Source organism: Nicotiana attenuata, chromosome 3 (assembly GCF_001879085.1).
Source record: "Nicotiana attenuata strain UT chromosome 3, NIATTr2, whole genome shotgun sequence".
NCBI classification, from domain to species: Eukaryota; Viridiplantae; Streptophyta; class Magnoliopsida; order Solanales; family Solanaceae; genus Nicotiana; species Nicotiana attenuata.
The window spans coordinates 34752321-34765320 of record NC_031991.1 but is presented as its reverse complement, the minus strand read 5'-3'; the positions used below and the strand labels follow the sequence as shown (position 1 = coordinate 34765320).

Genomic DNA, 13000 nt, shown 5'->3' with positions numbered 1-13000 from the left:
GTTGATTTTAGAGGAGGCCCACAGCTCCCGGTACTCTATTCATCTGGGCGCCGCGAAGATGTACCAGGATTTGCGGCAGCATTATTGGTGGCGGAGAATGAAGAAGGATATCATTGCATATGTGGCTCGGTGTTTGAATTGTCAGGAGGTCAAGTACGAGCATCAGAGGCCCGGTGGTTCATTTCAGAGGATTGAGCTTCCCGAGTGGAAGTGGGAGCGGATCACTATGGACTTCGTTACTCGACTCCCGCAGACTCGGAAGAAGTTCGATGCAGTGTGGGTCATTGTTGATAGGCTGACCAAGTCAGCACATTTCATTCCTGTGGCAGTCTCCTATTTTTCTGAGAGGTTAGCTGAGATCTATATCCGGGAGATTATTCATCTTCATGGTGTGCCTGTGTCTATCATTTCGGATCGAGGTACGCAGTTTACCTCGCATTTCTGGAGAGCAGTTCAGCGAGAGTTGGGCACACGGGTTGAATTGAGCACAACATTTCATCCCAGACGGACGGGCAGTCCGAGCGGACTATTCAGATTTTGGAAGATATGCTCCGAGCTTGTGTCATTGACTTTGGAGGCTCGTGGGATCAGTTTTTGCCTTTAGCGAAGTTCGCCTACAACAACAGCTACCAGTCGAGCATCCAGATGGCTCCTTATGAGGCTTTATATGGTAGGCGGTGTCGGTCTCCGGTTGGATGGTTTAAGCCGGGAGAGGCTCGGTTGTTGGGCACGGATCTGGTTCAGGATGCCTTGGACAAGGTCAGGATCATTCAGGATAGGCTTCGTTCAGCTCAGTCCAGGCAAAGGAGTTATGCCGACCGCAAGGTTCAAGAGTTGGCTTTCATGGTCGGTGAGCGGGTATTGCTTCGAGTGTCGCCTATGAAGGACGTGATGAGATTTGGAAAGAAGGGCAAGCTTAGCCCTAGTTCCATTGGTCCGTTTGAGATTCTTAATCGAGTGGGAGAGGTGGCTTATAGACTTGCATTACCGCCGAGCTTATCAGCCGTGCATCCAGTGTTCCATGTGTCCATGCTTTGGAGGTATCACGGCGATCCCTCCCACGTGTTAGATTTCAGCGCTGTCCAGTTGGACAATGACTTGTCTTATGAGGAGGAGCCGGTAGCTATTCTAGACCGGCAGGTTCGTCAGTTGAGGTCAAAGAGTTTCCCTTCTGTTCGTGTTCAGTGGAGAGGTCAGCCTCCTGAGGCCTCGACCTGGGAGTCCGAGTCTGATATGCGGAGCCGTTATCCCCATCTTTTCCCCGACTCAGGTACTTCCTTCTTCTGTCCGTTCGAGGACGAACGGTTGTTATAGAGGTGGAGAATTAAATTACATTCTGTGTTTCCGAGGCCTTGAAAACCTCATTTAGAGTCACTTCGATTTGCGTGTGCAGTCCGGGCGCGTAGCCGGAAAGCTTAAACATGAAAATCTGTGAAAAATGATAAAATTTGGCTAAAAAATGAATTAATTTGACATCGGTCAACGTTTTAGGTAAACGGACCCGGACCCGTGATTTGACTGTCCTGGGCGTATGCCCGGAATCGAATTTCGAGGTCCCAAGCCCGAGAAATGAATTTTTAAAGGAAATTGTTTTCTGAAATTATTTAAGGAAATTTAAAATGAAATTTGATTAGAACATGTTAGTATCGGGCCCGTATTTTGGTTCCGGCGCCCGGTACAGGTCTTATATATGATTTAAGATGTTTCTGTGAAATTTGGTGAAAAACGGACGTCGTTTGACGTGATTCGGACCTAAATTGCTAAAGTTGATGTTTTATGAAGTTAGAGAAAAATTCCTTGATTTTGAGATTTAATTCGTTGTTATTGAGGTTATTTTGGCGATTTGATCGCACGGATAAGTTCATATGATGTTGTTGGGTTAGTACGTATGTTTAGTGAGGAGCCCCGAGGGCTCGGGTGTGTTTCGGATGTGATTCGGGACGTTTTGAACTTAAGGAAAAGTTGCAGATTTTCTGTTACAGGTGCTCAGGCCTATTGTTCATCGCGATCGCGTAGTCACTCTCGCGATCACGTAAGGTAAATGGGGTCTAACCTTAGCTTGAGGGATTAGGAGTTGTGTCCTATTTGCTATTTGCTTCTTGTTGAGTACGACGTATTGACATGGTGACGAGTATCTACACGTTGGCGTTGAGCATGACCGTGAGTCCTAAATTGATACTTGTTGTATTCTTAATTGTTCCTACGAATGCGTTAGTGGGTGAAGTCTTGATAATGAGTAAAGACTTAGTTTATTTTCGTGGAATTTACTTATGATTGAGAAATGGTGATAACTGAGATGAGTAGGAGTTGAGTTAAGATTGGTTATAGCTGATTCTCCCTTGCCGGTACGTATGTACTTGTACTGTTGAATTCCCTTGCCGGGATAGTGTAGTTTATTGTTGATCCCTTGCCGGGACTGTTATTATGATCACTGTTGATATTATATATGGATCGGGTTGCGCGCCGCAACATTATTATATATATGTGGATCGAGTTGCACGCCGCAACAGATATTCTATTGGATCGGGTTGCATACCGCAACAGATATTATATTTGGATCGGGTTGCACGCCGCAACATATATTATATTGGATCGGGTTGCACGCCGCAACAGATATTATATTAGATCGGGTTGCACGCCGCAACAGATATTATATTGGATTGGGTTGCACACCGCAACAATGTTAAATAATAAGGGATCGGGTTGCGCGCCGCAACAGTAGTATTATTGCTTTGTTGTAGATATTGAACTGTCTCTCCATATTTTATTAAATTACTGTCGGATTTGATATGTTTCCCCGAAGCATGTACCCCCCCCATTTAAACTGTTTATTCCTATTTATTTTCCGCCATATATTATATAATTGCACATATTTATCTGGAGTCTGGTCCTAGTCTCGTGTTCGACAATTGCGTCGATCATTCGATCGATGTTAGGCAAAAGAAAAGAATCCTTTAGACATGCCTTGTTTAGGTCCTTATAATCTTCACACATCCTCTGTTTATTTCCCTTTTTAGGTACTACCAATACGTTAGCTAACCAATCCAGGTATTTAACCTCTAGGATGGAACCTATTTTTAGAGGTGTGGATACCTCATCCTTGATGAACGTGTGTTTGACTTCGGACTGTGGCCTTCTCTTTTTCTTGACCGGATGGAACTTCGGAACCAAACTCAACTTGTGAGTGGTTACCTCCGGTGGGATCCATGTCATGTCTATATGGGACCAGGCAAAATAATCAGTGTTAGCTTTAAGAAAATCAATAAGTTTTTTCCTAAGCTCGGGGGATAACCCCGTGCCCAGGTATACCTTTTGATCCGGTATATGCTTGACTAATATAAGCTGCACCAACTCCTCGACCGTTGATATGGTGTCAGTGTAATCGGGTGCTATGAATGATCTCGGGACACCGTAATCGTCCTCATCATCTGCTCTTTGTTCTTCCCGTTTCTCCAGTTCGACCGAGGCCAATATCATTGATTGCTATTTAGTTTCTTCTTTCTGGGTTGGTCCTGCGCTTCTTGATGCTGAGACTGCGGGCACCGGGATCCCTTATTCGACAACAAACATTTCCCTTACGGCGAGTTGTTCTCCGTAGACCAGTTTGACTCCTCCCGGCGTGGGGAATTTCAGCGCCTAGTGTAAGGTCGAGGGTGCTGCCCTCATGTTGTGGACCCATGGCCTTCCGAACAAAGCGTTTTACCTCATATCCCCTTCGATTACATAGAACTTTGTTTCTCGGGTTGTCCCGACAGTGTTTACCGGCAAAGTTATCTCTGCTTTCATGGTCTCACACGCTATGTTGAATCCATTCAATACCCAGACCGTCGGTATGATTTGATCCTGCAATCCTAGTTGTTCTACAACCCTTGATCTGATGATGTTGGCCGAGCTACTTGGATCAATCAATACACGTTTAACCCGAGATTTATTGATAAGTACAGATATTACGAGTATATCATTGTGGGGCTGTACAATGCCCTCGGCATCTTCATCGCTGAACGAGATAGCTCTCTGAAACGTAATCCCGAGTACATTTTTCCCTCGCAATTGACACTTTAGTGAATTTTATCATTGGCCCTTGGGGGACATCGATTCCCCCAATGATCATCTTGATTACATGCTGAGGCTGCTCTTGTTCGACCTGTTTTTTGGAATCCCTGTTTCTGAAGTGATTTTTGGCTCGCTCGCTTAGAAACTCTAGGAGGTGCCCGTTGTTGAACAATTGAGCAGCTTCTTCTCTTAACTATCGGCAATCTTCGGTCCTATGACTATGAGTGTCATGATACTAACACATCAAATTAGGATCTCCCTGGGCAGGATCAGACTGCAATGGTCGGGGCAACTTGGTATCTTTGATGCGCCCTATGGCCGACATGATACTTGCAGCGTACACATTGAAATTATACTCCAATAATCTTGGTGCTTCCCTACTTTCGAGCGACCTGTCAAACCTACTCTTGCATATTAGGCCCCATCCGTTCGACCCTCGATTACTTCTCTTCTTGTTCCTAGTTGGTTGGAACCTGGATTCGTTTCACCTCCGATATGCATTGTATGGCTGATATCGATCTTGGACCGGACTTGGTTCATCATCAATCGATCTCTTAGATCTACCATCGGTTCTGATGGGGTAAACGGATCCAGAGGGGGCCCCGAGTTAGTTGTCTTCAACCCTAATCTTCGATTGGTAACTGTTGTGTACATCAGCCCAGGTTACCACCGGGTACTCCAAAAAATTTATCTTTAGCTGTTGAGAGGCCACAAAACTTCAGGGATTGAGGCCATGAGTGAATGCCTGAACGGACCAATCATCCGTAACTAGTGGCAGATCAATCCATTACATCTGGAATCTTGACACGAACTCCCTGAGCATCTCGTTATCCTTTTTTTTTGACCTTGAAAATATTTAATTTTCTGGTCTCGACCTTTTTGGCTCCGTTATGGGACTTTACGAAAGCATCTGCAAGCATAGCAAGCGAGTCATGGAATTTGGAGGCAAGTTGTGATACAATATCATTGCCCCATTGGACAAAGTTTCCTAAAAAATTTTTTGCAACACCCCGACTCGATTTCGTCATCGTCCAAGTCGTTCCCTTTGATTGCGCATGTATAGGAGGTTACATACTCATTTGGATATGTGGTCCCATTATATTTGGGAATTTCGGGCATTCAAAACCTCTTCGGGATCGGCTTCGGTGCCGCGATTGGGAGGAAGGGCTTCTGGATAAATTTTTGGAGTTTGGTCCCTTCAATATCGGAGGTGTTCTCGGGATCTGATCGACCCTGGAGTTGTATGTTTTCACTTTCTATTCGTTGGCGTCAATCCTTTTCTCTCTCGAGTCCACCCATTTTGTTAAAGCTTCGAGCATCTTCATTACCCCTGATGTTTCTCTGGGCTCGGCTTCACCTGTCTCACGACAACTCATTCGTCTCTCCGAGCATTTTTCTCGAGATTGTTCGGGCTCGACTCTGTTAGGGTCATGGCTTTGGTTCTGCAGCTGTGCTATTGCCGCTTGTTGAGCCTGCAACATTTCGAAAATCAATCGTAGGCTCACTCAATCACCTTCACCTTAGGGCGCTTCTCGAGCCGTTGGCCGGGGTCCCCCACGAACACTATTTTTGGGATCAGTTGGCGAATTATTATTGACGGCCACTTGTGAGTTGGCATCGACTGGGTCAACGGGACACTATTGAGGAACATCATTACTGGGTACCACATTATTATTTTCATTGTGATGGCCTGACTCTACATCAGCGTTCTGGTAAGTAGACTTAGAGTTTGACATCCATAGGCTGACCTGGAATTAAGATCTCAAAGAACAAGCCTAAAATAGGGTGTGTTATGGAGATCCATATCAAATCACCACTGTTATCCTTAGCCCCACGGTAGGCGCCAAAGTGTTTACCCCAAAAATGAGTAACAATTAAATTTGGACGCGGTTTAAAGGATACATGGTTTAATTCAATACGCATAATTGAGAATAACAGGTAAATGAATTAAAGACAAAATAAACGATCAAACCAATTGCTATGTAATGACCAAGCCTGATCTCAGATTGAATAGTGAAACTCGTCCTCGATTGGACCCTCGGTACAAACTTGGCCGCGAATGCAGAAAAGAACAAATGAACAATGCCTTAGACAATGGCTAAAAGACAAAAGTAAACTTTTGTTGCTTTGGGTTGCGTGTTACAATGTGTTAAAGTAAAGAAAAACTTCCCCTTTATATAGTAGGAGAATTTCAGTCCTAGTACAAGTCTAAAAAAGGTCAAAATCTTATTTTTTCGGTAATTGTTGATTCATAATTGATACCGAACGAGATTCGCAACGTAAAATCTGATTGAGGGCAATATTGCGCCCCCCTATCCGTCGTGGATAACCGTTCGCTGCATCTCCCGAGGTTCAGAAGCCATACTTGATCTGGGGTACGTCGCTTTGACGTGTCCAATCTCAGATACATCGTTCATTCTTCCTGGGTCTCGATAATAGGGGCTCCCAGCCCCGGTTATAATCATGTCGAGCCGTGTTTCTCCTTCGTTCTTTCATTGGGAAATCGGGGAAATTCTACCCCCGATTTTTAATTACCTACACACACATATAACCGAACCCAGTCATGCTAATATGATTTCAATATGTAGTACGAAGACACTATATCGATCTCTGTATTTTTTTATTATAAAAGAAAAAGGCGATGAAGGAATATCAGAAGTTTTAAAAAAAAAAATAATCACTAATAAAAAGTGCATCTTCAGGGAGTATTTAATTTTCATTACCACCCTAGCCAATCAAAGTGGAAATTCCACAATATTTCCGTCCCATTACGATTAAATTCTAATTTCAACAGGAAGAATGATTGCCTATAAACACGATAATTTGTTTTTCTTTTTGAATTTATAAACACGACCATTCACTTTGGTGAAGATGCAAATTAACTTTGTCCAAGATATTTTTTTTTTTTTTTTTAATTCTCGGTCAGAGGTTTCTGAATATCATACATTAGATAAATATTATGGATCATTATCATGACATGTTTCTTTCTCTCACATGAAAAGATGTACATCATACATAACCTCTCTCTTAACTTATCTTTTGTTGTTTTCTTTTTCTCTTTATTATTTTAAATATTATTATTATCGAAAGCAACAATAATTAAATCGTATTTGTACCACATTACACGGCCCCCTCCTCCCCACCCCCAACCAATCTCTTGATAAAAATATTCTCTATATTTTATACCCTTACTATGTATACTTTTCTTTTGTGACAATAGCTGCATTTGCCACTTTCTCTCTCTTCCTTCTCCATTTCTTCTCTGCTCTCTCTTTAGTTTTCTATTCGTTCCTAGGGTTGAAGTTCTTCCGTTTTTTCATAAAATATATATTCACTTGAAAAAAAAGTATATTTTTCTCATGGGTATTCTTTGAGTTTTAATTTTGCTTATTATTAATCATATCATATATCATACTTTATTGTAGCTTTGTTTTCTGTTCACTACTTTTGTTGTTGTTATCTGTTGTTGTTTATGGCTGGTTTAGACTTAGGTTCAGCTTCTCATCGTTTTCTTCCTCATCATCTCCAAAGACCACATGATTCCGAAGATGATGAAAACAATCGGAACAATCAATTTTCCGATGACAACAACAACAACGACATCTCTTCTCATCAACAAAGCGGTGACGTCGTAGGACGTAGGCCAAGAGGTCGTCCACCTGGTTCGAAAAACAAGCCTAAGCCCCCAGTGATCATCACTAGAGAAAGCGCGAACGCGCTTCGCGCACATATTTTGGAAGTGAGCAGTGGGCATGATGTGTTTGAATCAGTTGCTACTTATGCAAGAAAAAGGCAAAGAGGAATTTGTATACTGAGTGGGAGCGGTACGGTTAATAACGTTACCATACGGCAGCCAGCGGCTGCCGGTTCAGTGGTGACGTTACATGGTAGGTTTGAGATATTATCATTATCAGGATCTTTTTTGCCACCACCAGCACCACCAGGAGCAACTAGCTTAACAATATATTTAGCTGGTGGTCAAGGTCAAGTTGTTGGTGGAAATGTTGTGGGCGCGTTAATTGCTTCAGGTCCAGTTATAGTTATTGCTTCTTCTTTCACTAATGTTGCTTATGAGAGATTGCCTTTAGATGAAGAAAATGAGTCAATTCAGATGCAACAAGGAGTGTCACAACCATCTGGTGGAAGTGGAAGTGGTAATTTTGCTGATCCATCAATTGGACTTCCTTTTCTTAATTTGCCACTGAATATGTCACCAAATGGTCAACTTCAAATGGAAAGTGGTGGAGGAGGAGGATGGAATGGGAACTCAGCAAACAGGCCACAATATTAGGTCAGGTTTATTTCAAGAGTTTTTACTTTTTGATGTTGAAAAGATTTCAGAAAAATCAATGGATATAATTTGTACATTATTAAGCTTGGTTTAATTTCTAGCTACTTTGACTGTTTGGAAATTTTTCCTTTTGATTTTGTGAAATTTCCTTTTTCCTTCTTGTTTTTGTGTGCTTGATTTATTGGAACTTCTAAGCAGTCCATTAGAAATCTTTCTTGTTTTTTTGGGTTAATCTATCTTTATTATTTTTCTATGCAAACTAAGTCTGCTATGACCATTTCTTTTAGCAACTTGTTCAGCCATGGAATAATAAGATAATCCATGTTTTGGTTATCCAAAAGGAAAAAAGGAAGTGATTAAAATAACTTGTTGTTTATTATCTCTTCATGGCTATAAAATTTAATTATTATTCTCAGACTTTTCTCTAATGGCTATAAAAGATGAGTATTAATTTAAGGATACTTTTAGTTTCTCGATCGAACATATATAAATCCTGTCAAATCTAGTAGTTTTATGAAACTAATGTTAAAAAAGGAGAATCATATATAAATATAAATGTTCTTGCTAGATCTGATGCACATCAATTCTTCTGGTTCTCAGGAAATTTCCAAAAAAAAAAAAAAAAAAAGAAAAAAGTTCCAAGGTTGAGTGAAATATTAAGTAATGAACCTGATTGCAAGTTGTTCAATAGAATAATAACCCAAATATTCTATCGTTCTTTCTTTTTCTTCAGTTAAGAAGCCAAACTTTTTACTGGTTTTATCCTGCTATGGAAATTTGTGAACTTTTATACCAATAAATATCATTGGAGCCATTCACTAATTAACCATGAAAACATTTCATTTGATGCTCAATCTCTATAGATGATCTCAAAGTCCTCTACTTTACTTTATTGTTAGGCCAATCTCTTTTCAGCCTAACTCAGCTAATATAGAACTAGAGAAAATAACCGGTCCTTTCGTCCTTATAGTACTTCTTTTTGTCAGCAAATCTTGTATAATCCAGTTTGGCTTATTGGCTTAGACCTTTGATGTGAAAGTGTCTCTTAGTTGACTTTTCTTTTGCAGTGTATTCACTCTTACAATGATCAGTGTAACCACAGTATGTGTATATTTTATTCTCAGGGAGTGTCAGGCACTTGCTTTTGGGATCCCATTTAGGTGTAGAGTTTCCAAAGCCAAGTCCTTTTCTGTTGTTACGATGGTGTTCTTGTAGCCATGAAAGTGCATCAGAGTACCTGTTCCATTTACATGTTCTATCTAGCTCATGCTTAACCTTAGTCAAGCCCTCTTTCAAGGTTCTTACCAGTTCATCCCTTTTATGTAGCTCATCTTTTACCTTTCCTTAATCCTTTTCTAGTGAGAGTTGTGTGTCACTAGCTATTTCTTTACCTGCTCCTAACTTTAATTTTAGATTTTTAGATCTAAATTCTGGAACAGATGTGTCAAGTGCATGAACCTAGTTCTTCAACACGACATTTTCATTTTCGGTTTCACAAGCCCTAAGTTCAAAGTTTTTACACTTTGCTTTCAAAATGATCACACTCCTTTGACAACTGTTCTTTTTCACAACTTATAATCTTAGATTCATCAATTAAAGTTAGCAACAGTTCTGATAGACTATCTTTAGAAAGGAATTTAATTTTATCCTTTAGGTCCAACAAACTTATCTTAGATTTTTCATCAGGTTCTTCTTCAGATTCTTGAATTGCTATAATAGCTCGTTCAACATCATCATCATCATCATCATTATCAATGTCCTCATCTGAACATTCTTTCCAGGTAGCAACCATTGCTTTGGATGGTCCTTTGTTGTATTTCTTTTTATCATGAAGCCGTTCCTTCTTTCTGTTTCTTCTTTTAGATCTCTCTTTTTTCCACTCGACTTCCCACATAGGAGAGTTCTTGATCATGTGGTTCTTTTTACACATTTGAAGCATCCTTCAGTCATCTTCAAGTGATCTCTGCTCATTTCCTTCCATAAGCAATAGTAGTGATCATTGGATAGTGGTGGATTGCTCTTTACAGTTTCCAGGTAGTGCACTCATCTTGATCTATTCCTAAGGTGGTAGCCTCTTCAAGGATAACCTGCTTTGATACCAATTGATATTTTATACTTCAATACCATGCGGCGGGGGGGGGGGGGTGGGTAATTTGTGCGGTGTTCAATTTTTGTGTGCACTAGATTATAGAACGACCTGGTTCTTCTATGCAGTCCTTACACTACAATTGCGAAATAAATAATGCAGAAAGTAAAGAATACACGGATTTTTACGTGGAAAACAGTCGACTCAAAAGGTTAAAAAAGCTGCGACCTACTACCCAGTAGGATTTTTTCCAAACACTTCACTACAACTCTGGGCCAACAACAAAGTTTACAAACTCTTGCAAAACTAAGGGTTAACTTTAACCCTTATAGCAACACGCCCAGGCTGTTGCGACTACTTCAAGTTAACTTTAACTTGAAAGATACAACTTCAACTCGAGTTTACAACCTCTTGTAAACCTAAGGATTAACTCTAACCCTTGTAGCAATACGCCACAGGCTGTTGTGACTACTTCAAGTTAATTCTAACTTGAATAATACAACTCAGGTACCAAGTACAATTTGCTTCTAAGAAAGCTGAAAGGTACAACTCAAAGCGCCTACTACACTTTGAACTAGAAATAAAGAAAGACATATAAAACTCTTTAAGGAATTGGTTCTTCAATCTGGTTCGTGTAGCTTCTAGATCACACTCTTAAATCTCACAGGAATTGCTCACAAAATGCCTTGCTATTTTGCTCTCAATTCGTGCTTTCGCTTCTTTATTTGTGTCACCTGTAAAAGAGAACACAACTGATATACATAGAGTTAGTAAATAAACAGTAACTAGAACTCTAATGCTTTACTCTTCCTTGGTGGAAGAGTACATTACGTTCTAGTTATCTTCAATTTCTAACTCTTTCATTATCTTGGATAGAGTTCTCTTCAAGTAAGGAGTCCTGACCCTTATCAAATATGCAACCTTTTCGTTCAGGAAATATCAGATATAACCACTTATACTTATCATTTTCACGTGCATGCCTTTTGCTTGATTTTGTTTGTCATTTGTGTACACTGTACAGGGATCTGGTTCATGCATGCGTTCTTTTGTCAATCATCAAAACCAAAACCGCTCAGGTCAACAGTAGTGAATTAGCCTTATGTAATTCTCCACTTTTCACTTATCAAAAAAAAAAAAAAGCCCCTTTTCCCTTTTTGTGTTTGATTTTTTTAATTCAAGAGATAACTCTAATTACATGTTGATATGCATTAGTACGAATGGAGTGCTATCCTGTGCACTATGTGTTATAGTAATATTATGATTAGTAGTTGCTCTTGCAAAAGTAGTTCCTAATTTGTCTGTCTCCAGTGCTTTTAAAACACAAGAGGAACTGCTAATTATGCTAGTATCTTGTTACGCATCCCGCAATTCCTTACTTTGCCAAAAGATCTGCTACTTAGTTTTGCTCCCCGAATGCGTGTTGAATCCGGATCTTCTAGCTAGTTGACCAATAACCTGCAATCTGAAATTCTCCCCTTTCTAATGTAGTTGCAGCTCCATATAGAAGGCTAAAAACTATTCTTCACACTCTAAGAAAAGACTTGCTACTCCTCTTAGACACCTAAACCATGCATGTGAATGTTAAAAATGGTGGGAATTAGGTTGTCATAATTTACCTAGATATCTAGTAGGTTTTTTCTTTAAATACGATAAATTGTCTTCATGTAGGTTAGCATTTTTGCTCCAATGTTAACCCCCCTTTCATGTGTTTTATTCGAGTGTTGAATATGTAAGTCCTAAATTGCCTCTCGGATTTTAATGCTATGGCAGTGATGTTTGATGAAAACTTATGTTAGTTGAGTTGTAATGTTGCGGTTACTAATATACAACGGACACAATGACAGAAATGAAAAACATCTGCGCGATTTAACTATCCTGAGGGCTACTTGTTTCTTCATTATACTAAAATTCTTACAAAGATAAACTAATACCTCTACAGATTGTTTTTCCCAGATACCAGCTTTGATATATGTGTTCTCTCATTTACATATTATGCGAAAAGTAAAGAGAAAAAGAAGAAGAAGAAGTTATACCTCTTGGAAAAATATTGGATTATGGTGAATAAGATTTAGCTTGAGGCGTGTCAAGGACAGTGTCCTTAAGGATATTTCGCCCACATTGTGATAAATAAAATTAGGCGTATCCCCGGATTCAACAAGCTCTTCTAGTGTAAATTAGGAGCAGAAACAACAAAAATTAACAAAGATAACCAACACAATAGTATAAAAGATTTTATTTTGTTCTCACACTTTTTTCATACATCAAAATAATCACAAAGCAATATATACAAATAGTCCAAAAAATATGAACATACGTTAAAGATTTAAGCCATTAAGGCATAATGTAATAGACGTAAAGAATTTTGTAACAAAAAAGTAACGTTCAAATCTCATTCAATAGCCAAATTAATTTTGTCCTAATTGACTACAAAATTAAACTAATTTTCTATTACAAATATATTTAAAATAATTACTATAATAATGACTCATTAATATAATAGTAAAAAAACTGAATCTAGACATAGTTTTAGAATATTTCTTTTTGAGATATCAAAAGTATTTTTCTATCAA

At 39.6% G+C, this 13000-nt stretch overlaps 1 protein-coding gene across 1 annotated transcript; it reads left to right on the top strand.

Moving 5' to 3' along the window:
• LOC109223518 (AT-hook motif nuclear-localized protein 23-like) lies at positions 7260 to 8544 on the top strand. The gene has a single exon (XM_019387868.1). The coding sequence runs from the start codon at positions 7526 to 7528 to the stop codon at positions 8342 to 8344; it is 819 nt and encodes a 272-aa protein (XP_019243413.1). The 5' UTR covers positions 7260 to 7525; the 3' UTR covers positions 8345 to 8544.

Excerpts from the sequence above, each read along its gene's own strand:
- LOC109223518 (XM_019387868.1), top strand. The coding sequence starts at position 7,526 with ATGGCTGGTTTAGACTTAGGTTCAGCTTCTCATCGTTTTCTTCCTCAT.